A 25,000-nucleotide genomic window follows, 5' to 3' on the forward strand; every position below is an offset into this window, starting at 1 on the left:
CATCACTTATTAAAATGCTCATAACAGTTTAAAAAATGAAAAGCATCTTGTATTTGGCGTGGGTCGTAGCCATGTGGATACACACCTCTCTCGTTCCCTAAAACTCTCAGCCCACAACACATTTTTTCTAAATCACATAGTGTTCGAAATCCATCTGAAACCGTTGGCTCACTTACTCTTTAGGTAAATACCAAGGGACCTATCAAAGCTTCACCATTGAGAGGTCATAATGAAAGCAGTCACTTTTGGTGGTCACGGTAAAGTCTGACCAAAATAAGCAGACTTTCCTTGATTTAAAGTGTTTTTCTAATACGACTGCCAAACTACACACGGACACACCTACGCACCTACGCATACAGTTCACTCCCTCATGCTGATAGTTCAATTCAAGTTAGGAGAACTCATCCCAATGTGTGTGCGTGTGTGTGTGTGGCTCACTGCTACTTACAACCAGTGTAACTGATGGAGATCTCTGAATACTCCTGGGCTCAGAGAGGATATCACGTTTTCACTTAGATACCTGGGAGAGAGAGAGAGAGAGAGAGAGAGAGAGAGAGAGAGAGAGAGAGAGAGAGAGAGAGAGAGAGAGAGAGAGAGAGAGAGAGAGCAAGGGTGAGATGTAGAGAGAGAGAGAGAGAGAGAGAGAGAGAGAGAGAGAGAGAGAGAGAGAGAGAGAGAGAGAGAGAGAGAGGGAGAGAGAGAGAGAGAGAGAGAGAGAGAGAGAGAGAGAGAGAGAGAGAGAGGAGAGAGAGCGAGAGAGAGAGAGAGAGAGAGCGAGAGAGAGAGAGAGAGAGAGAGAGAGACAGAGAGAGAAAGAGAGAGATGAAGGGAGAGAGAGAGAGGGAGAGAGAGAGGGAGCAAGGAAGAGGGAGAGCATGGGAGAGATAGAGAGAGGGACAGCAAGAGAGAGATGGAAAGAGGGAGAGCGAGACAAAGATAAAAATGAAAAAACTTTATCGTATGTTTCTTCAGTCTACATTGTTACTGAATCAATAATATATTGCTTTCTTTCCGTAAACAAATATTCTCCAGCTTCGGAGAACATCCAGCCACCCTATAATACACAAGCCATGTATATGAGTGTATATTTATTTATTATTTATTTAGGCCTCGGAAGACACATTGAGGATTAAGATCCTCATTTTCAATGGTGCCGAGGGTACAACAGGAGTTAATAGATTGGAAAGAAAAAAGAAAATAAATATAAAATTAATATGCATATATATGAGTGCGGTAGGCTGTATGCGGTAGGCTGTGTGCGGTAGGCTGTGTGCGGTAGGCTGTGTGCGGTAGGCTGGGCCGAAGGCCTACCGTGCAGACTCAATGAATTGAACCAGGTTTGCAAATTAAGACAACAACCAACTCCTGACACCCGGAGGGAACCAAGCAGAAAGAAAAAACAAACAGCCAGCTTTCACATTGTATGCAGTGCGGACTTTGACATTTACCTTCTGCCCCCTCTGCGCATTTCAAATCCAAGCAAGCGAGCGAGTCTAAAGCCAAGACGAACAGCAGCGCTGCGGACATCAGCAAAAAGCATTCAACTGCAGGGGAGATTTGGTTAGGTTCCCTTGAACGAGCAATCAAAAGCAGATCCGCGTGCTTGGGATACCTCAGAGTTCACAGTTTATTATCGGTAAGCATGTCACTCACAGTCTCTTGAGCGTGTGCAGGCCACTGAAGGCGTGCTTGGATATGGTGTGCAGGCTGTTGTTTTGGAGGTACCTGAGATCAGAGACAGAACCGAAGATGAGGACAAACTGAACGAAACCAGGTGCGGATTGTGATTTAGTAAAGGCAATACATGCGGGACACTGACCGGCTCCATATTACAGCATGAGCCAAAAAAGGAACAAATCGCTAAATCACATGTCACGTGTGTCTCCGCGCCGCTCAATCCTTCTTTCAATAGCTCATCTTGTGAGCTATTGAATCATAGTTGATAGGATGTACTTCAACGTTTATTCATCTGTTTTTTTCGCGCAGATGTTTTCGAACTTCACTCCCCTCTCATCCGCAGTCAGGCCCCTGTGTAGGACACCAAGCACCTTGGGGGGCACCAACAATTAAGGTTTTAAAAAAATAAATATAAAAAGCTATTACATTATTGAATTAAAAAAATATATAAATTAGTCATTCTTAATTGTATAACCTATCACTCAATTTCGGCAAATTAGATGTTTTTACCTCATACATAAAGGTAAACATAGATGTTTACAACTTTTTATACATTAGGTAAAAACATCTAATTTGCCGAAATTGAGTGATAGGTTTTTATATATAAGGGCCATGTCCGCGGTGGAAGGGTGGGGAACGTTTGAGAATCCCTCCCTTAACTGTCATCTCTAAAACCGGTAGTAGGATCTGCTGGTTTTGCTCCAACAAGCCTCCTCACTTAGAGGTGAATACTATCCCACCGCACTATGACAATAACAAATGAGATTTATAGCTCCCTTTCCATGAAGCCAACGGCGATTCATGGAAATCCACTTGATTTCTGTTTTTCCCCTCGACCTCTTCTAAGTCTTAGAGATCAAGGTGCTTGGGTTCAGAATATGAATTCATGCATTATGCAACGCACGCGTTGTGCGTACTACAAAGTGTTCCTCCCCTCGCTTAGCTGTCCTCCGCGCTGGAGCGGTGCTCAATGTTCTCGCGGTTGAATAAATCGCGGCACTTTGTTCCAAAGATGCAAATCAAAGTCGGTATTATCTGTCGGCTCGCACGCCGATAAATCAACGTGTTGTTCAAAGCTCAGCTGGGGTCTGGGTTGTGGAGATGGCATGCAGCGGTCTTCTCCATCGCCTAACCCTGCACTGCTCTGAGTCCCTGAGGCCAACGGTTCACTCCATCCCCTCGTCGGCAGATGGTTGTCCTCCGTTTGTCTGGGAGGCTCGATAAAGCGCAAACTCATTTCTACAGTTTTTTTTTTTTTTTATGAGGAATGAATACGCAACTATTATTATTTATGGCTTTTTTTGGTCTTCAGATCAAACTTTGTGCTGTCAAGACTCCTGAATGAGCCTCTTTTTCTAATGGTAATGTTTTATAAGATACTTAAGGAAGACATTTCTGAGGCTGTTAATGCATTGGACTGTCATTTCTGGAGGAATAACTTACAATCTCTCCAGGGAGGAATATTCTGAGAAAACATAGTCGGACAACAGTCGTATCTTATTGCTCCTCAAGGACCTGGAACGAGAGAGAGAGAGAGAGAGAGAGAGAGAGAGAGAGAGAGAGAGAGAGAGAGAGAGAGAGAGAGAGAGAGAGAGAGAGAGAATTTAAAGATCATTCGATATTAATTATGTTGCCCCATAAAAATAAGCATTCAGTTCAGAGCGGATCTTGTGGAACACTTAGTCCAGAGAACCCATTAATGGTGAACAGGGAGGGTACATTATCTAATGACCGACGGACGGGATGCAGGAGATATAAACTGAACTCCCCCAGCTTCACCATAAACCGCTCACTCAGGAGAACAACACTGCAAACATGGGCATGACGGTGGCTCGCACGCACGCACACACACACACACACACACACACACACACGCATTCACTCACGCACACGCACACGCACACACACACACACACACACACGCATTCACGCACACGCACACGCACACACACACACACACACACACACACACACACGCATATGGGTGAGGCATTTTGTCGGGACCTTGGAGAGAACTCGGAATAGATGAAAAGGGACAAGCCAATTTCAAGAACTGTAATGAATTAAATTGAAATAGAAACATGGAATATTAATATGCCTTCATTTAAAACAAGGTAAGGACATGCAGAGAGCCTCTCTTCACTTCAGTCTCACGCTCACTTTCTCACTGCAGTATATTGTGACTCTAGATTGTGCTACAATGAAGTGACACTGTGAGATGTCAACGTGTATGCTCTCACTGTGAAGTTAAGTGGCTCTGTCCGTGTTTCAAACTAACTTAACTAATCTTGTATGGCACCCTCTAAACCTAGCTTATTACAACAGAACAGAATTAAACATGTGACTCTTCAATCCTAGCTTATTATAAGTTATTGCAGAACCGCAACCAAATGTTTTCCTTCAGAGCCAATTTGCGAACATAGTGACCGGCAAAGGGGTTTGAACTCACTTATCTGTGCCGGCTAGCGATGGGAAACAGCATGACTGGACGCGGCTGGTGGGGGGTAAGGGAGAGGGACGAGCTGGGTGCGCTTGAATGCCAAACGATCTGAACCGTTGTGTTAGACCCAATTACCCACGTAGCAAATCCAATTAATCAAGCCCGCAACAAACAGGAACAGCGGGGGGACGCGGGTCTAGTGATATGAACCAGCCTAATTGGGTTCGTCCCAGACAAAGAGATTCTACATAAAATAGTGAATCACGAAGAGTTCATTGGAAAAGTAGTTGGTTTTTTCTATTTTCTCGTGCAGGGTCAACGTCAAGGCATCAGCCTTCATTGAAATGTCATTGAATAAATGAAATGAATAACTAAATGAGTCAGTTGCTAAGTTAGGAATTTAGGTTAATTGTAATTGAAGGATTAGGTTAGTTGTTCTGACTCTGCAGCAGCAAGGGGCAATGTCATGTTCAGTTTTTCAGTTCCTAAAGATGCTCCAAAAATATGAAAACGCTTGACCTCAAAATCAGCTCAGAGATTTCGGATGAACATTTTGCAATATATCAACTTTAGATTGGACACTGCTCTTATTTAAGATGCCAGTTCCAAGCAGATTAAGCACACATATGGTAAACGTATCAGAGCTGGTCAATTCCCACTGAGTTGAAAAAAGCGATCGTGACGCTAATGGTTTAAGGCTGGCTAGAGCATACCGAGCAGACGACTATCGATCCATTTGTATTCTATCTACGGTCCCAGAGAACCTTTAATAGAGTGAGGCAGGACAACTGGTCCACTGGCGTATAAGAGAGCCACTAATCATCCTTAACAGTTTGGATTCGGGGCCAAAGCACTCGACTGAAACATCCTGCTGCTGTCTCGTTGAAAACACCAAGTGTTCTCCAGAGAAGGGTCTTGCAGTGGAATGTTCTTGACCTTAAGAAGCCGTTGGACTCTTGAAACCATGAGGTTCTTCAGAGCAAATGTCCGTACTTTATTAACTGCTCTGGACATTTAATGAGAAGGTAAAACAATGGCTACTAAACCTGATCAAACCTGATCAAACCTGCAGTCATTGATCTTTGGCATCTCACAACTTCTATTTGTGAACAACGTGTGCACGCACACAGACAGACAGACACACACACACACACGCACTATATAGGGGTTGACTAGTTTCCATTATTAACTGTATTTAATATTCTAAAACATATATTTTATAATGTTTTGGACTGACATATTATTCACACCAAATTTCAAATTTGTGCAAAGGTTCCTAAACCTAAAAATATATATAAATAAAAATGAGCTTGCAGAATCTTCTGCTTCTAGGATGGTTTTCTACATTGTTCCTGACCAACAAACAAAGAGATGAAATAATACAATAAACAGAAAGAAAGAAACACTGCAAATTGAGTCCAATGAAATGACCATGGCAGCTGAGTAGTTCTGCTCGTTGGTCTCTGACCCGGCGGCTTTTACTCCAGCAATACCACAGGAGGTCTGGACGTCCAACAAGTGGATGATGTTAGTGCTGAGGCGGGGGTGGGGGAACGGCAGGGAATCCAGATGGCTGTTCAACTCTGCCACCCAGAAGCGGTCCTCTTTCTGTTTGTCTCTCTCTCCCACGCTCTCCAACTTTGGCGGAAAGGAAGGAGAGAGCGAGCGAGTGTGCTGTGCGATCGAGCGAGTTTTGCAGACACTAAGGAATTAATTTTTCAAGTTAACATACTGAGTGGTTGGGTTTCGAAGTCATTGGTCTTGAGTTACAGCAGGAGCAATTGGTTTCTTTGATTTTTGGGTGACATCTTGGCCAGCCTGCAATTGCTAGTCGGTATTTTGAGCAGAATGGGCGTTGAAGCGGGGTGGGAAAGGTGAGACTGGGTACCCAGGGTAGCTGAAGGGAAGCTTGGAGCATAACATGAATCAATCAAGAACCTAAATTAACCAGCAGTATACCTACAATGTCAATTGACATGTCTATCTTATTATCGATCTATATATATATATATATATATATATATATATATATATATATATATATATATATATATGTTTATATATATATATATATATATAAAATAAATAAATAAAACACCTTGCAAAGCTCAACATCATGAACCAAAGGGCACTTAGGCTACGTTTACATGATGACGGTCTGAACAGAAGACGCAAAAGTGGCGTCGCGTCTTCACTTTTTATTCCGCGTTTAGACAAGTGTTTTCGGGAGGAAATCTGCGTGCATACGGTGACGCAAAATTGTGGAATTCGATTGGGTATGCATGTCAGGCGGCTAGGTGGTGCTGTGAATGATACACTATCACACAACACCGCCATGTCTGAGCGCATGCGTAGAATCTTCCTTCTTCTCTTATCTGCGCCGCGAAAACGAAAACATAATTACAGATCCTTCTCTGTTCAGTAATAATATCTGTCCATATCCTGTACATTTCGTGGAAAGACTCCTGTAAGTTTATTACAGCTGCCAGAGCAGCTTGACGGTCCGACGCATGGAAATAATCCAACATGTTTGTTTATTTCCCTGTACTGGGGCATGTATGTGACGTAAACGTGTACGCGACGTGAGTAGATCTGAGCAGAGTTTTGCGTCTTCGCAGTGTAGACGGAATCGCTACGGCGGAGCGTATTCAAGTTTTCCACTCTGGAGGGTGGTTTCAGATTTTTGCGTTTTTAAGCCCCAAAAACGCCATCACCGTCTAAACGAAAGGCACTCCCGATAAAATATTTTGTCGTTTTTACCCACAAGCTTCCTCGTGTAAACGGGGCCTTCGTTTCAGAAACAGCCTCAGAAAATGTTTTGACCAATATTTGTAAAAAAATATGCTACAGAGGATGGGAACCGCACGCTTTTAGAGGCAGTGGTGTTACAAGAATTTAATTCAAGATGATTTTTAATCGGTATAAGTGGACAATGTCATTGGCCCCCATGGAAAATCTAAGTGACATTGAAGGAACAATATACATTTGGTTAAAATGCGTTTTTATACACATTCTGTCGTCGACGCTCACTTTAAGGTTAAGGGGATCTGGGTTAATTGTTCAGACTCTGCAGCAGCAATTGAGTAATGTAATGTTAGGTTTTTTTAGCAAACCAATTTTTTTGAAATGGGCGGGGTTTCAAAAGAGTAGGGAGAGGGAGGGGCGAGCAGCGACTACATTTTTTTCAAAATAATTCAGACTGCCGTGCGGTTGCAATAAATATGCCATAGCAGCAGGAAGCTTGACCACTGGGCTACACAGGAGTCGCTAATCGGCCTCATCTGAAACTAGTTTCAAGTATTTGGGTATTACCTTAGAGATGAAGAAACCATGCAAAAAGGAGAGTGCTGCTGGAGAGGTCACAAGGACTGCTGGCAAATTGGAGATTAATTGAGCCTAATATCATAAAGAGGTTGAGCTCAGGGGCGATTCTAGGTAGTGTGGGGGCCCTAGGCAGAGGATTGTTGACGGGGGGTGTGGAGCAATTGTTGACGACAGGGGGAGGGGGGGGAAGCGATTGTTGACGGGAGGGGGGGGGGTGTATGGAGCGATTGTTGACGGGGGGGGGTGGAGCGATTTTTTTTTTTTTTTTTTTTGGCTCTAGGGGGCCCCCCCCGTGGCCCGGGGCCCCCAAACAATTGCGGGGCCCCAGGCAGTTGCCTGGTATGCCTAATGGGATTTGGCGCCTCTGGTTGAGCTTATTCATAAATGAAGTGTTAGCATCTGTGCTGTGGCCCCAACTTGCCTTTGTAGAAACACAGTGCAACAAATAAAATACATTTGACAATGGTCCCATTTGGAACTTGAAAGGTTGTCTAGATTGCAAGGGGCAAAGGCTGGACATTTTCCGACCTTTCCTATATTTAGAAGTACCTCCCAGGCTCTGGTGATTTGTTACCACTGTTTTTCAGAGCAGCTGAACTAGGCTGGACAAGAATATGTAGCTCCTTTTTAATAGCTGTTATTAGATGGACCAAGTATTCGGTCTATCTGGTTTTAATCAAAGTCTGGTTGAAGTCATAGCGTATTTTTAAATGGAAGGAGATGGAATCTACAGCATCACTGTGCCAGCATCCAGGAGAACTGCTGATCAACGGAAACAGACTGGAGTTACAGGAGAACTCTGTTCAGGACAACTGCTGATCCACCGGACCAGGCTGGAAGTACAGGAAAAAACGGTTTCCTGGGTATTTAACGCCTAATCTGTGTTAAAATAAATAAATAATAATTGTGGGTGTGTCTTCGTGGGGGGTTTTATGCCACCGGGCCTGATTCTATTATTCTATCTAGTTTGAATGTGCTCTGTCAAAAAATGTATCTGCTTTAGATTGGGATTTGGCGTTTTAATCATCGTTCTCATCGAATCTCAAGCAACTCAGCAGTCTCCTTTCCCAGCCTTGCTCGTTCAACCCTGCTCCACCACTCAATGATTCTCCACACAAGGGTACAGTTAACAAGCCATAATACAGAGGAAAAAGGTAATTCATTGGAATTCAGCCCAGATGGCGGAAAACTAAAACGGCCTGTATTCCATGGTTGCATAGATAGCTGGGGAATATGGGTTTCCTGTCCTGCCAGCGTGGTATCTATGGGCTTCACCTTCACCCATTGGTTGTTCTTTCCAGAGAAGGCTCTTCTTGACCTTAAGAAGCCGTGGGACACTGGAAACCATGAGGTTCTTCAGGGAAAATGTCCGTACTTAATTAACTGCTCCGGACATTTAATGAGAATGTAAAACAATGGCTAACAAACCTGATCAAACCTTATCAAACCTGCAGTCACTGATCTTCGGCATCTCACAACTTCTATTTGTGAACAACGTGCGCCCGCACACACACACACACACACACACACACACACACACACACACACACACACACACACACACACACACACACACACACACACACACACACACACACACACACACACACACACACACAAATGCACACATACACACACACACACAATGTCCCCCAGATGGGACATTGTTTTACTACTCATTTTATTGCTCACACACTGTTGTGAGAGTCATGGAGGGGTTGTTCTTGGGCGCGAACGTTATGTGCTGACAGCGTCCTTTGACTGAAGTCTCCTTCCCACTGATTCTCAAATATTTTATGACTGAAGGTCGGGGTGCTTCAGTGCTTAAGCTCTCCCGACGTCTGAAGCGTCTCAAACTCGTGTCAAACATTAACGAAACCTCAGCTACATTCACTGCTGAGTGATGGTGACTAATAAATCCAAGTGATAACAATACCGTGGTTACAATACCACGGTAACTATACAACGGTGCCTCCCAGTGTCGCTGGCCTGTAAGGGATTTTAGGACCAACTAAAAGTGCACAGCAGAGAGATGTGGTTGAGACGTATTCATTAGATAAGTGAATCCTTGGAGACGGAGAGCATTCCTCACACGAGTTCTGACTCAAGTTTTAGATTTAGAAACCCTGGCGAAAATGTAAACACAGGTAAAACTAATGGGATACCATTACAAACAACATGAATGGAACAAAACATGTGCATGATGTTGTGTATCACTTGATGTATGGTGATATCATCCAGATATGGTTAGGTATTGGACAGGCTTTGACACTCACGCGCACACACACATACACACACATGCCATCCACCACCAGCACTTCTGGGACGTTGAGGACCTCCAATCAGGGACAGCTGCCTTCTTTGGAGGAGGATAGGGGAGCCTTCCTCCTCTGACGGTTCCAAGGAACTCGAAGATATAACAATACAGTCAGTCAGTCAGTCAGTCAATCAATCAGTCAGTCAGTCAGTCAGTCAGTCAGTCAGTCAGTCAGTCAGTCAGTCAGTCAGTCAGTCAGTCAGTCAGTCAGTCAGTCAGTCAGTCAGTCAGTCAGTCAGTGTGTGTGTGTGTGTGTGTGTTTCTGTGTGTGTGTGTGTGATGAGGCAGACTGAGTTTTCAACTTGCCTCAGGATCCACAAGCGTCATTAGCCAAGACGCATAAATAAACAATGTTGTGCGGTAACGATCATTAAGCATCAAACACACGGAGCGAACAAAGAGCTGCGAGTCTGCGACAATCTAAATGAGTGAGCCGCCGAAACACCAATCCACATCGAAGCATGAGGTCATCCGTTCATTCATTGGTTCACCCTCAATGCGGTTCGTAGGTCACATGCACTCACATACACGTGCACGGTGCACGCGTACGGGGACACTCACAGCCAGGTGACGTTGGGGGAGAGTTGAGGCACGGCGCTGAGGTTGACCGCCGCACACTGCACCTCGGTCTGGTGGCACTCGCAGGTATCTGGGAACTCCTGCAGGACTACACACACACAGACAGGCACACACACACACAGACACACACACAGACACACACACAGACACACACACACACACACACACACACAGACACACACACACACACACAGACACACACACACACACACACAGACACAGACATGCATAGACACAAACACAGACACACACACACACACACAGGCATAGACACACACACACACAGGTATAGACACGCGCACACACGCACACACACAAACACAAAGGCATAGACACACAAACACACAGACACACACACATACAGACACACACACGCACACACACATGCATAGACACACGCACACACACACACACACACGCACACACACACACACACACACACATATGCATAGACACACGCACACACACACACACACACATGCATAGACACATGCAGAACCAAACAAACACAGACGCATAGATACAGGCACACACACAAAGACAGACAGACAGACAGACAGACAGACAGACAGACAGACAGACAGAGACACAGACCCATACAGGCACACACACACGCACATACACATACACACAAGTATAGACACACACACACACACACACACACACATACAGGCACTCGCACATACACACAGACACAAGTATAGACACACGCACACAAACACGGACACACAAAGAAATCCAGACATACGCAAACACACACACAAAGACACAACAACACACACATAATAAAAGTGAGAATCCAACCAAAGGGAGGTGTAAAATGTATCAACCTGTTTGTTGAAATCCTGATGAAAAGTGATATCTACTAAATCCTTAAGGGCTGATTATGGTTCCAGATTGATTCAACTTAAGGACCGCACAGACGCTTCGCAGTGAACCTGTTTTGGTTCTGCGGCTGGTTTTAGTGAGCGGACCAATCACAGCCCTTGCTGCTGAGTCAGCAAGGGCTGTACTGCTGCACCTCAACACAAGGTTAACATTTTCTGGGAGGCGCAAGTCAGGCCCTTGTGGTGGACGCAAGGACATAACTGGTCCGTAAACGCCCTAGCGTTGCGTCGATGTGGAACCATGATCAGCCCTCTAGTGTCAACTACTAATATGACCGGGACACGTTCCTTACCACATCCCACATCAAAAAAGGCAGTGCTTGATGCCATGCAGCGAAATAATTACTGGAACTGTCTTAACGATTTCAATCTGCTCACTGCCTTTGTATCTTTCACACAAATGAACACACACACACAATCTGCACATTTAAAGTAAAGACAGACAGAGGAAAGAAACACACTGTAAAGACACACGCTGTAAAGAAACACACTGTAAAGACAGACACTGTAAAGACACACGCTGTAAAGACAGACACTGTTAAGACACACGCTATAAAGACAGACACTGAAAAGACACACGCTATAAAGACAGACACTGTAAAGACACACGCTGTAAAGACAGACACTGTAAAGACAGAAACTGTAAAGACACATACTGTAAAGAGACATGCTGTAAAGACAGACACTGTAAAGACACACGCTGTAAAGGGACATGCTGTAAAGACAGACACTGTAAAGAAACACGCTGTAAAGACACACGCTGTAAAGACACACGCTGTAAAGACAGACACTGTAAAGACACACGCTGTAAAGAGACGCTGTAAAGACACACGCTGTAAAGAGACATGCTGTAAAGACAGACACTGTAAAGACACACGCTGTAAAGACACACACTGTAAAGAGACACGCTGTAAAGACAGACACTGTAAAGACAAACGCTGTAAAGACACATGTTGTAAAGACAGACACTGTAAAGACACACGCTGCAAAGACACACACTGTAAAGACATTCACTGTAAAGACAGACGCTGTAAAGAAGGACACTGTAATGACAGACACTGTAAAGACACACGCTGTAAAGACACATGCTGTAAAGACAGACACTGTAAAGAAGGACACTGTAATGACAGACATTGTAAAGACACACGCTGGATGTAAAGACAGACACTGTTCAGGCACAAACTGTAAAGACAGACACTGTAAAGAGACATGCTGTAAAGACAGACGCTGTAAAGGAGGACACTCACTGTGAAGACATTCACTGTAAAGACATATGCTGTAAAGAGACATGCTGTAAAGACAGACGCTGTAAAGAAGGACACTGTAATGACAGACACTGTAAAGACACACGCTGTAAAGACACATGCTGTAAAGACAGACACTGTAAAGAAGGACACTGTAATGACAGACATTGTAAAGACACATGCTGGATGTAAAGACAGACACTGTTCAGGCACAAACTGTAAAGACAGACACTGTAAAGACAGACACTGTGAAGACACACGTTGTAAAGACAGACGCTGTACAGACAGATGTTGTTAAGAAAGAAAATATAAAGACACACACTGTGAAGAAACTTACAACATTCGTCAAAGAATGAAAGGTCCACGGAGTCGACTTCCTGCATGGTCCCTGCAAACAGGTCGGCCCAGCCGATGTTGTCCCCTGTTGAAGGAGACCCACACGGATAAGGTTAATGAACACCCCCATGCAGAGTCACGCCACGACCTTCTCACCTGCTGGAGCCTTTTAAAGGTCATGTGGTCTTTTGATGAAACACGGCCGAGTGTAATCTGAAGGCACTGACGAGCCCTGAAACATCGAGCTCTGTTCCTTCATTTCTCCACGTGTGGATCATAGACTCCCTGTCTGACAGGAAGCAGCGTGTGAAGCTGGGGAAACATTTATCAGAATCCCAGACCATCAGCACTGGATCCCCCAAAGGCTGTGTTCTTTCCCCTCTGCTCATCTCCCTGTACACAAACAGCTGCACCTCCAGTCACCAGTCCGTCAAGCTCCTGAGGTTCGCGGACGATACCACGCTCATCGGGCTCATCTCTTAGGGGATGAGTCCGCCTACAGGTGGGAGATTGACCATCTGGTGACCTGGTGCAGCCAGAACAACCTGGATCTAAACGCTTTAAAAACAGCGGAGATGATTGTGGATTGCAGGAGGAACCCAGCCCCATCCGCCCCCATCCTCCTGTGTGGCTCCCCAGTCGACTCTGTGGAGTCCTGCCGCTTCCTGGGCCCCATCATCACCCAGGACCTAAAATGGGAGCTCAACATCAGGTCCCTCACCAAAAAAGGCCAGCAGAGGATGTTCTTCCTGCGCCAGCTGAACAAATTCAACCTGCCAAAGACTATGTTGTTGCACTTCTACACTGCCATCATTGAGTCTATCCTCACCTCATCCATCACTGTCTGGTACACTGCTGCTGCGGCAAAGGACTGATTGCAACACGCATATCGGAATGCCCGGGCGGACGTCAGCACCTGGACAACTGCCCATCACCTGAGGCTTATCCTCAACAAAACCGAGCTCCTCCTAATCCCAGGGAAAGATTGCCCACACATGGACTTACTGGTCACCGTTGAGAACATCACTGTATTTCCTTCTCCAACTGCCAGAAACCTCGGTGTGGTATTGGACAATCAGTTACGCTGCACCGCAAACATCACTGCGGTGGCCCGATCCTGCAGATTTGCATTTTACAACATCCGCAGAATCCGGCCCTTCCTCACAAGGGAAGCAGCTCAGCTTCTAGTTCAATCACTGTTCATCTCCCGCCTCGACTACTGCAACTCACTCCTGGCTGGACTTCCTGCCTCTGCGATTAAACCTTTGCAGCGCATCCAGAATGCGGCAGCGCGCCTCGTGTTCAACCTACTGACCCCCCTCTTCCGGGACCTCCACTGGCTCCCTGTAGTAGCTCGCATCAAATTTAAGACGATGGTACTGGCATACAAGGCATTCGATGGAACTGCCTCTGCCATCTCCAAGCATTGCTAAAGCCACACACCCCAGCTCGATCCCTCCGCTCAACTACCTCAGCTGGACGTCTGGTACCGCCATCGCTAAGAGCTAGCAAAGGCCGTTCAGCAAAGTCACAACTTTTCTCGGTTTTGGGACCTCAGTGATGGAACGAGCTCCCTGCCGCTCTCAGGACCGCAGTGTCGCTCACTATCTTCCGAAAAAGACTCAAGACTCACCTGTTCAGAGTCCACCTCGACTCTGCATAGCCACCCTCCCCCTTCTGGCCACCATTGTACTCTGTATTGTGTTGTGTTGCATTGTATTGTATTATAGTACTTAACTGTGTAGCAACTGCAGTAGCTGCTATCATTGCTGTAACACGGGGAATTGGTTAGCCTGGCGATTGTTTTCCTTGCACTTGGTTCTATGAACATCCTTTCAGTACCGACAGCAATATATTGTTGCACTTCTTATGACAAATGTACTTATTGTAGGTCGCTTTGGATAAAAGCGTATGCTAAATGCCCCAAATGTAAATGTAAATGTAAAAGGACAAGAGCAGACTGCAGCGTATCATACGCAACCTTCCATCCCTCCAGGACCTGCACAGCTCCAGGGCTCTGAGGCGGCAGGCATGATTATGGCCGACCCCTCCCATCCTGGACACAGACTATTTGAAACTCTCCCCTCTGGCAGGAGGCTGCGGTCCATCAGGACCTAAACCTCCCGCCACTTGAACAGTTTCTTCCCCTCTTCAGTTGGGATCCTTAACAGGTCCCGGGACCGCCACCCCCACTGACTGACATTGACTTTGGCACTCATACCCATCAACAATTGGTAAATTCTTATAATTTTTTAAGTAGCTTTTACTTTAGTCTTTATTCTATTTTATCCTATTTTTAACTTATCACTTATTTCCCTGCTTGTTTATACATTGTGTTATATTGTATATTTGATAGTCACTGTTTGTTCATTGTTTATTGTCCTAATGTATGCACCTTATTCACCAAGACAAATTCCTTGTTGGTGTAAGACCCTTCTTGGCAATAAAATCCTTTCTGATTCTGATTCTGGATGAAAGTAATGAACAAATGTGGCAGCCTTTTTTGGGGGGTTTACAGGTTTCGCAGTTTGTCTGTGACAAGCTAATGGACTGGTACTTCTTGGCTACACATAAGACACAAAAATAAGGCTAATACCTCTACTGTGTCCGGTTTGACATAGCACAGTTGTAACAAAAATAACGAAATGCGTTAATTTGGAAGTTCCATGTCCCTTTGAACCGTAATAACATTTTATTTTGAACCACTGCGTTCTGTTCTAGTCTCGCAGCACAATCTAGCCTCAAGCTAACATTTCAGATCATTATTTTGGCCTTTACCATAATGAAATGTCTTCTCTCTGGTTGCGGTCGTAATTATTTTTGAAATGTGTTTCTTATAACCACCAGAAGCTTTGAGTAGGGAAGATTTGGTTCCTGATAATAAATATAAGGTTTATTAGTAATACTTAGAGACTAAGGATTGGGTTTCAGATAAAAGGTAATTGTTGTTTAGTGCAACCATAACTTAGCATTATGTATGGCATTGTGTTTGGCTGGAAAATGAATTATTAAAGACAGATTTAGTATTTCTGATTAATGAAATTAAAATAATGTGCACTGTGCCTCTATTGGTATTTGTAAGGCATACATGTGCGCACGCACACACACCAACACACAGACACACACACAAATGCCTGCACACACGCACACACACACACACACACACACACACACACACACAGACACACACACACACACACACACACACACACACACACACACACACACACACAAACACACATATACACACACACACACAGGTCCTCACCGCAGTGGCGTTCGTCCGCCCCGTTGGGACAGTCCCTGTGTCCGTTGCAATGCAGCTTCTGGGGCAGGCAGAGGCTCATGTTACCACAGGGGAACTGGCCCAGGGGACACGCTCCCTCCAGCGCCGCCCTGCTGGTCACCATGGCTGCTGCTGCGAGGGTGGACGGACGGACGGACGGACGGACGGACGGACGCACGGAGAGATAGAGGGGAGGCGGCTTAGATCAATGTCATAACATAATAATATTATTAAACCTTTATTTATCCAGGGAAAAAGGCCATTGAGAGTAGGCTCTCTTTTTCCATGACGACCTGATTACAACATATAAAAATAGAAACAGAAATCCAAATACACAACAGATATGAACGGCGGGTCAATAAATAAAACAATATAACGGGATAACTAAAAAAATCATTAAAAACACGAGCAATCCTCATCAAATGCGATTTAAATCCCCCCCCTTGAACCTCTCAATTCAGACCAATCTCTCCAGTTTTAGTGAGTCCTGAAGTTTATGCCATCTATCAGGAGCATAAAAGTTAAAAGCAATCTTTCTTGAGTTTCTATTGGTGCGTGGAATGATAAATCTAATGTGTGAGTGGGAGTGACATTTTCACAATATCTAATACAATCTGTGAAAAGGTGACCCAGACCGTATCAGATCCAAGTGGTTTGATTGTATTTATGATTCCTACTGTTGTGTTTCTGTTCGTGAGGGCAGCTTGAGCCCTTGGAGTTGGTTCCTCCATCGCCGTGCTGCCACGGGACTTGAACCGTTATTAATATCCCTTTTTCAATTCCTTGTCCTTGTACCTTCCTTCCTTCCTCTCCGGGAAACAAGTCATGTTATAAAATTTCTAGTGGCTGATTTTTTGGGTTAGAAACAAATGTTTCAAGCTCGGTTTCAGTTCAAACACGAAGATGCAACATTTATATTCTTGGCTAGTGTCCTACACCCCGGGTCTGATTTAACAGTTATCTATTTCACAAGTTATGCGGTCACGTTGTAAGCTGCCTTTCGTCAAACGTCAAAAGCCTTCACAGTAGATAAACTGTATCGTTCAATGTTTCCACTAACTAACGAAGTCGTTCAAGATGATCAAGATTAAAGATTTGAGATGTTTATTTCCGGGCTCCAACCCAGCTATGTGGTTCTCTGTCACTGCGTTTTTGGCCATGCGATCGTGTGTTGATCTTGGCATGTGGTGTGGTTAAAGTCTTATCCTCGCTATATTTGTTGTATATGGGGAATGAGTCAACCTAGTGATTGTCGGTGCTTTGCATTTGGTTCTATAAACAGCCCAACTGCAGCGACAGCGACATATTCTTATATTGTTTCTCTTCTTCTGATAAATGTTCTTATTGTAAGTAGCTTTGGAAAAAGTGTCGGCTAAATGCCCTAAATGTAAATGCATATAAAGGTGTGGAGGTTGAACAGAGAGCCCTTAGGCCAGAGAACCAGCCTGAGGCTCACAGAGGCTGAAAGAACGCGACAAAAGTAGCATTGAGATGGAAACGCCGGATATTAGTCAATCTGGCTGTTGATCAAACACGAGAGCTATCTAAGAGATTACACAAAAAAAGAACATTTTGTTAGTTAATAATATCCCTAGCTAAACGTGTTTGGTCCAAAAAGGCCAGCCGTGATATTGGAAGATAAAAAGTTGGCTGCGTTTGGCCCCCGGGCACACATCTAATGATTAGATGTTTTAGGGACAATCCATGGATACTTTTGGACAATGCTTGTGTCCCTGATCCGGTGAATATCCAGGCAACACAACGATAATATTGGCATAATTATCTACGTTGGCCCTGAAGGGGGACACCTAATAATAAGACAGAAGAGAAAGCTTCCTATTTCACTAACTGACACTAAGCTCAGCTGAGGGGGGCTCTTAGCCTGGCTATTGCCGGACCAAACTCAATCATAGATTGCACGTTGGTCACGTTGGCCACGTTGCTGTCATTTTCTTCAGCACAAGAGGCGTGATCAACAGGCGTAGTTCAACTGACTCTGTACGCGATCGGCTGCTTGCCATCGCTTCCCTGTCGTCATTGTGTTAAACCAGCCAATAGCGTGCCAAGGGGAAAAGCCAGCTTGGTGACTGGAACCTGCAAAAACGTATCGGAAGCAGAAAGAAATGTATCGCTCTTCTCAAGACCCTTCTGCGGGGCCAACTCAAATCGCCGGCAGAATGGGCGGGGGGGTACCCAGTCTAGGGGGGCTGTCAGACCATGAAGACCTTTAACCCGTATCCTAATATGGTGGGGCAAGGGACACAAAGAACCACCAATCAGGCAGCTATAAGCAGCGTTTCTGTTTGAGCTTTGTGAAGAACTGAGGCCGAGAGTTTCAGAGGGGACAAACTACTACAACGATACTGGGCATCAGAACCAGAACTCTGCTGAGGTCGGCTTAGCTTGGGGGGTAGGTTGGAAGGTTGCTAGTTTGATCCCAGCTCCTCCTAGCGGAGTGTCGAGTGGTCCCAAAGCAAGACACCTCAACCTGACTACTCCCGACGAACTGGCTGTCGTCTGGTACTGGTTACTTCAACATTATGGTGCAACACTGTTTCCTTTGTGATTCTTCCTGCTTCCTCTCAATCCAAAATCCAAAACGAGGCAACAGAACTTGCTCTTATGCTTTATGTTTATAATATCCTATCCCTAATTACTATTAATTTATCGGATTTATGGACTCATCAAATGAGTCAACTAGTGACACGAGAGAAATTAAAATGACAAACAGGATGGCAGAATTCCAACATGGCAAGCGGCCACTGGGAGCTCCCCGTAGCCTTTAATGGGCCGTGATCGGGTTATGAGTGTAATAAATAATAACGAGGAAAAACCAATAGCATTTATATGGCGCTTCTCACCATGCCCAACTCTTACATTAGTAACTATTATTGTAGCTATGGAGCTCTAAAGACAGCACCAGTGAGTGAGAGGGAAACAAACCAACAAACACTTGTGATGTTGCTTTGTATGCATGGAATAATTTTTCTCTCAGCTCTCATTAAGGACTTAGCCAGCATCTGGCAAAGTCATCTGCCTCCCCAAGCAACAGTTCCCAATTCCCCCATAATAATAATAATAATAATAATAATACATTTAATTTAGAGGCGCCTTTCAAGACACCCAAGGTCACCTTACAGAGCATATAGTCATCATACATTATTTAAAAAACAAGACATTGTGTAAAAATAAATAAACATAAGCAATAAGAAATAAATAAAACAAAAACAAGACAAAACAAAACAAAAAAAACAATCAAAACAGTGATCAGTTAGACGTTGTGTGCGAGTTTGAACAGGTGAGTTTTGAGTTGTGACTTGAAGGTTGTAATGGTGTCTGATTGTTTTATGTGTGGGGGGAGGGAGTTCCAGAGCCTGGGTGCTGAACAGCTGAATGACCGGGCACCCATTGTAGTGAGTCGTGATGTGGGGATACATAGTAGTCCAGCAGAGGTTGAGCGGAGGGAGCGGGAGGGAGTGTATTCTTGGAGGAGGTCACAGAGATAACTGGGGGCTAGGTTGTGGAGAGCTTGGGATTCAATTCCCCCATGTCATGCAGCAGCAGAGCTCATGATTATATAATGTTCACCAAGCTGTGTCTTCACTTTATTTACCTTCTTCCAAACACAGAGCAGGAGGTTTAAGACGAGACAGCAGTGCAAACACGCTCAGTGGAAAAAAGCATGATTTCAGCTTTTTTTTTTCATACATTATAATTAGTGCTGTCAAGCGATTAAAATATTTAATCGCGATTAATCGCATTAATGTCATCGTTAACTCACGATACATTTTTTTCTACGCTAATTATCCCTTGATTTCTTTGTCCCATTAATTTTTCTCATTTTAGGCTCTTATCAACATGGAGTGCATCGGCTTGCCTTGTGCAAATGTTTTTTTATTGATAACAACATTGGCATATACTGAAAAATAAGCCTAAAGTGCAATTAAAAAAGGCTACTGCTGCTTTGTTTTGAGCCAAAGAAAAAAAAGAAAAAAAAAGAAAAATCAGATTGCGCGATAAAAAAATTAACGCCGTTAAAATTGGTCTGCGTTAACGCTGTTAATAACGCATTTAACTGACAGCACTAATTATAATGTAATGTATTATTAATACATTAGTGGGGGGTAACCACTCTGGGGTTACTACCCACTTCCCTCCCCCCACTTGTCCATCTCCACCTCCAGTAGTGCTCTTCACTTCACGTAACCCCTCCCCCACTCACTCAGGGCGTGTCTCCCCAGCCTGCGGGGGTCTCCCCTCTCCCCCCGGCCTAACCAGAACTACAGATCAGGTGAGAGATGTGTTTAGGAGGATGAAGGTGAGGAAGGCTACGGGTCCTGACGGGATTAGCCCCCAGACTGCTTAGGGACGGTGCTGATGAACTCTGTGGGGTCTCTTTTGGTACATTGCTAACGTCAGCCTGGGTCTGGGGAGAGTCCCAATCCTGTGGAAGGCTTCCTGTGTTGTCCCTGTCCCCAAGACAGCGCACTCCAGGGAGCCCCACCACTTCAGGCCAGTGGCTCTGACACCACATCTGATGAAGGCCTTGGAGAGGATTGTGCTGAACCACCTTCGCTGCCCAAAACTCATATTCGAAGTTTGTTTGTTTATCAATATTAATATTCGAATATATTTGAATATTTATTAATGATATTTTGACCATTAAATGCCTTAAGTAAGACCTGGATTGGGCTTCGCGAGGTTTGTTTACCGCGTTGCTATGGTTACCGGTCTTGCGTGTTCCGACGGTTTATTCGGTTTCTAATCAATACTTCATTCACTGCCTCTTCCGTGGTCATTACAATATTATGAATAGACTGCGTCGGGTTCTCCGACGTCTCTCCCTCTTGGTCTGCCCATAACAGGTTCGAATATTAAGGGCTGCCTAATATTCGTTCGAATTTTGATTTATCTTTTGATATTCGAATTATGTTCGAAAAATGAAGTTCGGAGTCAAAGCCCTAGTGGGCAGTGAGCGGGACCCCCTCCAGTACGCGTACCGACCAGGAGTTGGTGTGGAGGATGATGCAATCATCCTCCTCCTCCACCGTTCGCTCTCTCATCTGGAGAAAAATGGGGGCTCTGTTAGAGTCATGTTTTTTGATTTGTCCAGCGCCTTCAATACAATCCAGGCGGCACTTCTGAGGGTGCAGTTGGAAGGAGCGGGGGTCGACTGTCATCTTGCTGCCTGGATCATTGACTCCCTCACCAACAGACCACAGAACGTGAGGCTGCGTGGCTGTTAGTCGGATGTGGTACTCTGCAGCACGGGGACCCCGCAAGGCACTGTGCTCGCCCCCTTTCTCTTCACCCTGTACACTTCGGACTTCAGATACATTACGGACAGTCGTCCTCTCCAGAAGTTCTCAGATGACACAGCCATTGTTGGCTGTGTTACAAAGGGGAATGAGCTGGAGTACAGGGGGGTCATCACCAGCTTTGTTGATTGGTGTGGAAAAAAACATCTTCAGATGAACACCAGTATGACAAAGGAGATGGTGATTGACTTCAGCCGTAAGGCACCACCAATTGCACCGGTGAACATCCAGGGAGGCGACATTGAGGTGGTATCAGTCTACAAATACCTGGGTGTTCACCTCAACAATAAACTGGACTGGTCACATAACACAGATGCGTTGTACAAGAAGGGCCAAAGTCGGCTACACTTGCTGAGAAGATTGAGGTCTTTTGGGGTGTGCAGGCCGCTGTTAAGGACTTTTTATGACACTGTTGTTGCATCTGTCATTTTTTATGCAGTAGTCTGTTGGGGTTGTGGGTTCACTGAGAGGGACAGGAAGGGACTTGGCCCTGTCCACACGAAGCCGATTTCATGGGGAAACCGCAAAGGTCTTGTACGGTTCGGCCTTCCGTCCACACAAAGCCGGCGAATCCGCTGACCGAAACCGTAAACTTCTGAAACCACCCTCGGAGGTTTTCTCAAATCTAACCGGTTTCGTTTTGGATTCGTGTGGACGCCTGAAACCGTAAACCATGACGTCATCGCCCCACCCCTCAACCCTCTAGCCAATGACTGTTAAGTCCGCGAAGTCAGGCTTGTAATCGTTCTGCAGCAGATCATGTCCTTTGTTGGGTTGCTAAGCCATTATTTATTGAGACTGTTGACTTACTGTTTGTTTGTGTTGTTAGTGTTTCAGGGGGGGGGCCTCTATGAGCATGCTCGCCTCTTCTTCTTATTTAATTTTCTTCTGGATTTCTGTAGCAGAAGCAGCGCCCCTTATGGGCCTGGCATGTGTACTACAGCGTTTATACAGATCTACCCGGTTTCGCTTGACTCCCTCTTTACGGAGATACTCCGAAACCGGATAGATCGAAACCGGAACGGTTTCACCCGTTTCGGCTTCGTGTGGACGGGGCCTTAATAAGCTGGTGGGAAGGGCTGGCTCTTTCCTGGGCTGTACATTGGAGCCTGTTGAGGTGGAAGGGGAGAGGACGATGTTGGACAAATTGGAATCCATCAGGTCCAATTCCTCTCATCCTCTCCACGAGACAGGGGCAGCGCAAAACAGTTCCTTTAGTAAAAGATTATTACACCCAGCATGTTAGAAGGAACGTTTCCGAAGGTCTTTTATTCCATCTGTCATAAGGCTCTATAACATATCGGTTATGAAACATGGTCCTACCAAAAATTCACTTCAACTAAATTAATAATGGAATACTTGAATTTAATAATGTGCATTTTCGACCGTACATTTGTGACAACGTACTTTTTATTCTGTAGTGAGGCACCTCTTGGCCTCATTGATTGTGTAGCTCATGGGCGTGTGCAGTGTCTGCCCTTATGGCGTGACATTGTAATCACTGTGTGATTTATTTATATTTATATTTATTGTATTTATTTTATTTTTTATTATCTTATGGATGTATGATTGTTGGATACTTTATACTTTTTATTTTATTATGGCATACTTTAGATTCCATAGGCTGTTAGGGTTAGGTAACAAGTTAATTTCCCATGCATGGGATGAAATAAAGTTCTTATCTTATCTTATATAGCACGGTTTGCTGCTACTTTGTTGAATCCTAGTCCGGTTTTGGGAAAATGGGAAATAATGGGCTGAAATCTATACTTCTTTTATACCCCGATGCAATGACTATTCTCTAAAAGATTGGTTTTGAACAGTGACAGATTTTTGGCAATTTTGGCATTTTTCATTGTGCAATTTTTCCTTAAAACTGCTTTTATCATCTCCTCCGTCAGCTTTTGTTAACATGGTACAAAGAGTGCATGTCTTACTTCTGCCAGCATCTGACGGTGAATGAGGAAAGAGATGGGACTGGCTATAGTGGTCTCTTCCTGAAGCCTTCAGATGAGAATTATGATGACAAGGAAACTGCATCAGCCTATTTGTACATTTGTACATCATTGTACACAGATGCAGTCAGAGAGACGCAAACAGAAACAGACAACCACAACCACACACACACACACACACACACACACACACACACACACACACACACACACACACACACACACACACACACACACACACACACACACACACACACACACACACACACAGTCTGAACATCTTAGAGATGCAATTTCTGGTTCGAAAATATTTCTGACCACCAGCAAGCTTGTCTGCGTTCTGTGCTTGTGTGTGTGTGATGTGTGTGTGTGTGTGTCTGCGTTCTGTGCTTGTGCGTGCGATTGTGCATACGTGCGCGTGTGAGTGCATACGTTTCTATTAATTATTCTGAGAAGGAAGAACAACACAGCCGAAAAACTGCAGATTGCTTTGGAACGAGGAACAGACTGCACACAATAACAATCACTGAGGGACGTCTTGTAAATACTAACTAACTCCCGACAGACTCATGGCTCACCAACAGGATACTACCACTAACACCTCTTGCCCACTGCACCGTCAACGGATGACGGACGCCGTGGCTGACGGAGGGGGGAGTAGTCTTTTTCAGAGGCATCCGTCAGCAAAGCCCGAGCATACGCGACCTGATTGTATGACGGATACGTCGCAGCCTGAAAAGTTGAAAAATGTTCAACTTCTTGACGGAGCCGACGGATCCAACGGAACGGATGGATCCACAATGCATCGCGGCTCCGCCCCCATTCAAAGTCAACGGGATCCGTCAATGGACGTATGCAGTGGGCAAGGGGTGTTGGTGTGTGGCGGAGGGATGCCACTACGTTCTCCGGGACACTGATATTAACCGCAGATGTTTTGTGGTTTCAAACCGATTTGTGTCGAGGCAGATGCTTCAAAGTTAAAGTGGAGGTTGCAAATATTTTCAGAGCTAGCAATGCAGCCACAGCCCTGGTGTCCATCTTTGGGGTATGAGGAGGTTCAGATCCATAGATATGGGTTATGTGGAGAGAACACTTCTTGTTTGATGATTGATGATAGCGCCTGTCAGAAAGTGGCTCTGATCCTGCTGGCTAGGAGTCAAACGTCTTTTGTACTGGTCCTTTAATGATGTGGAACGATAAACTAAATGTCTCTTGTACTGAATCTTTATCCATTAACTTCACATTGAGGTTAAGCACCTAATTTTAACAGGGGTAAACTCCCGTTGAAAACAAATGCAGACTATTTGACTGATGTACGCAGATAGAGCAAACCACGCAGCAAAATGCTTACAGTGAAGATACCTTTGTTCCAGCCATGGGAGCCCCCGCAAAAGTTTTAAGAGCTACAACATCTTTTCTAGCTTTTTTGACTCAGCCTCCCCTGAACGAGTCGGAGCGGACTCTGGGGCTGGGTGAGGCTTCACACCTGTTGCACATTGAGTAATCAGCGTGCACAGGTTAAACCAGCCGTCAGCACACACACTCAGAAAGAGATCGCTCCCTGAGCCAGGTGAGGCTGCTTAAACCAGCCAACATCCACGCACGCACGCCCCACGCACGCACACACACACAGACAC

General features: G+C 44.9%; 1 protein-coding gene across 1 annotated transcript in view; it reads right to left on the reverse strand.

Moving 5' to 3' along the window:
• rxfp2a (relaxin family peptide receptor 2a) overlaps nt 1-25,000 on the reverse strand; it is a 51,129-nt gene that overhangs the window by 23,206 nt on the left and 2,923 nt on the right. The window contains exons 2-7 of the mRNA XM_030362264.1: nt 16,073-16,222; nt 12,806-12,889; nt 10,320-10,425; nt 3,121-3,192; nt 1,654-1,725; nt 449-520 (exon numbers count right to left, since the gene is read on the reverse strand). Of these exons, the coding sequence (XP_030218124.1) occupies nt 449-520; nt 1,654-1,725; nt 3,121-3,192; nt 10,320-10,425; nt 12,806-12,889; nt 16,073-16,222 (556 nt within the window). The remainder of the gene's footprint in view (nt 1-448; nt 521-1,653; nt 1,726-3,120; nt 3,193-10,319; nt 10,426-12,805; nt 12,890-16,072; nt 16,223-25,000) is intronic.

Source organism: Gadus morhua, chromosome 7 (genome assembly GCF_902167405.1).
Source record: "Gadus morhua chromosome 7, gadMor3.0, whole genome shotgun sequence".
In the NCBI taxonomy this organism is placed as follows: domain Eukaryota; kingdom Metazoa; phylum Chordata; class Actinopteri; order Gadiformes; family Gadidae; genus Gadus; species Gadus morhua.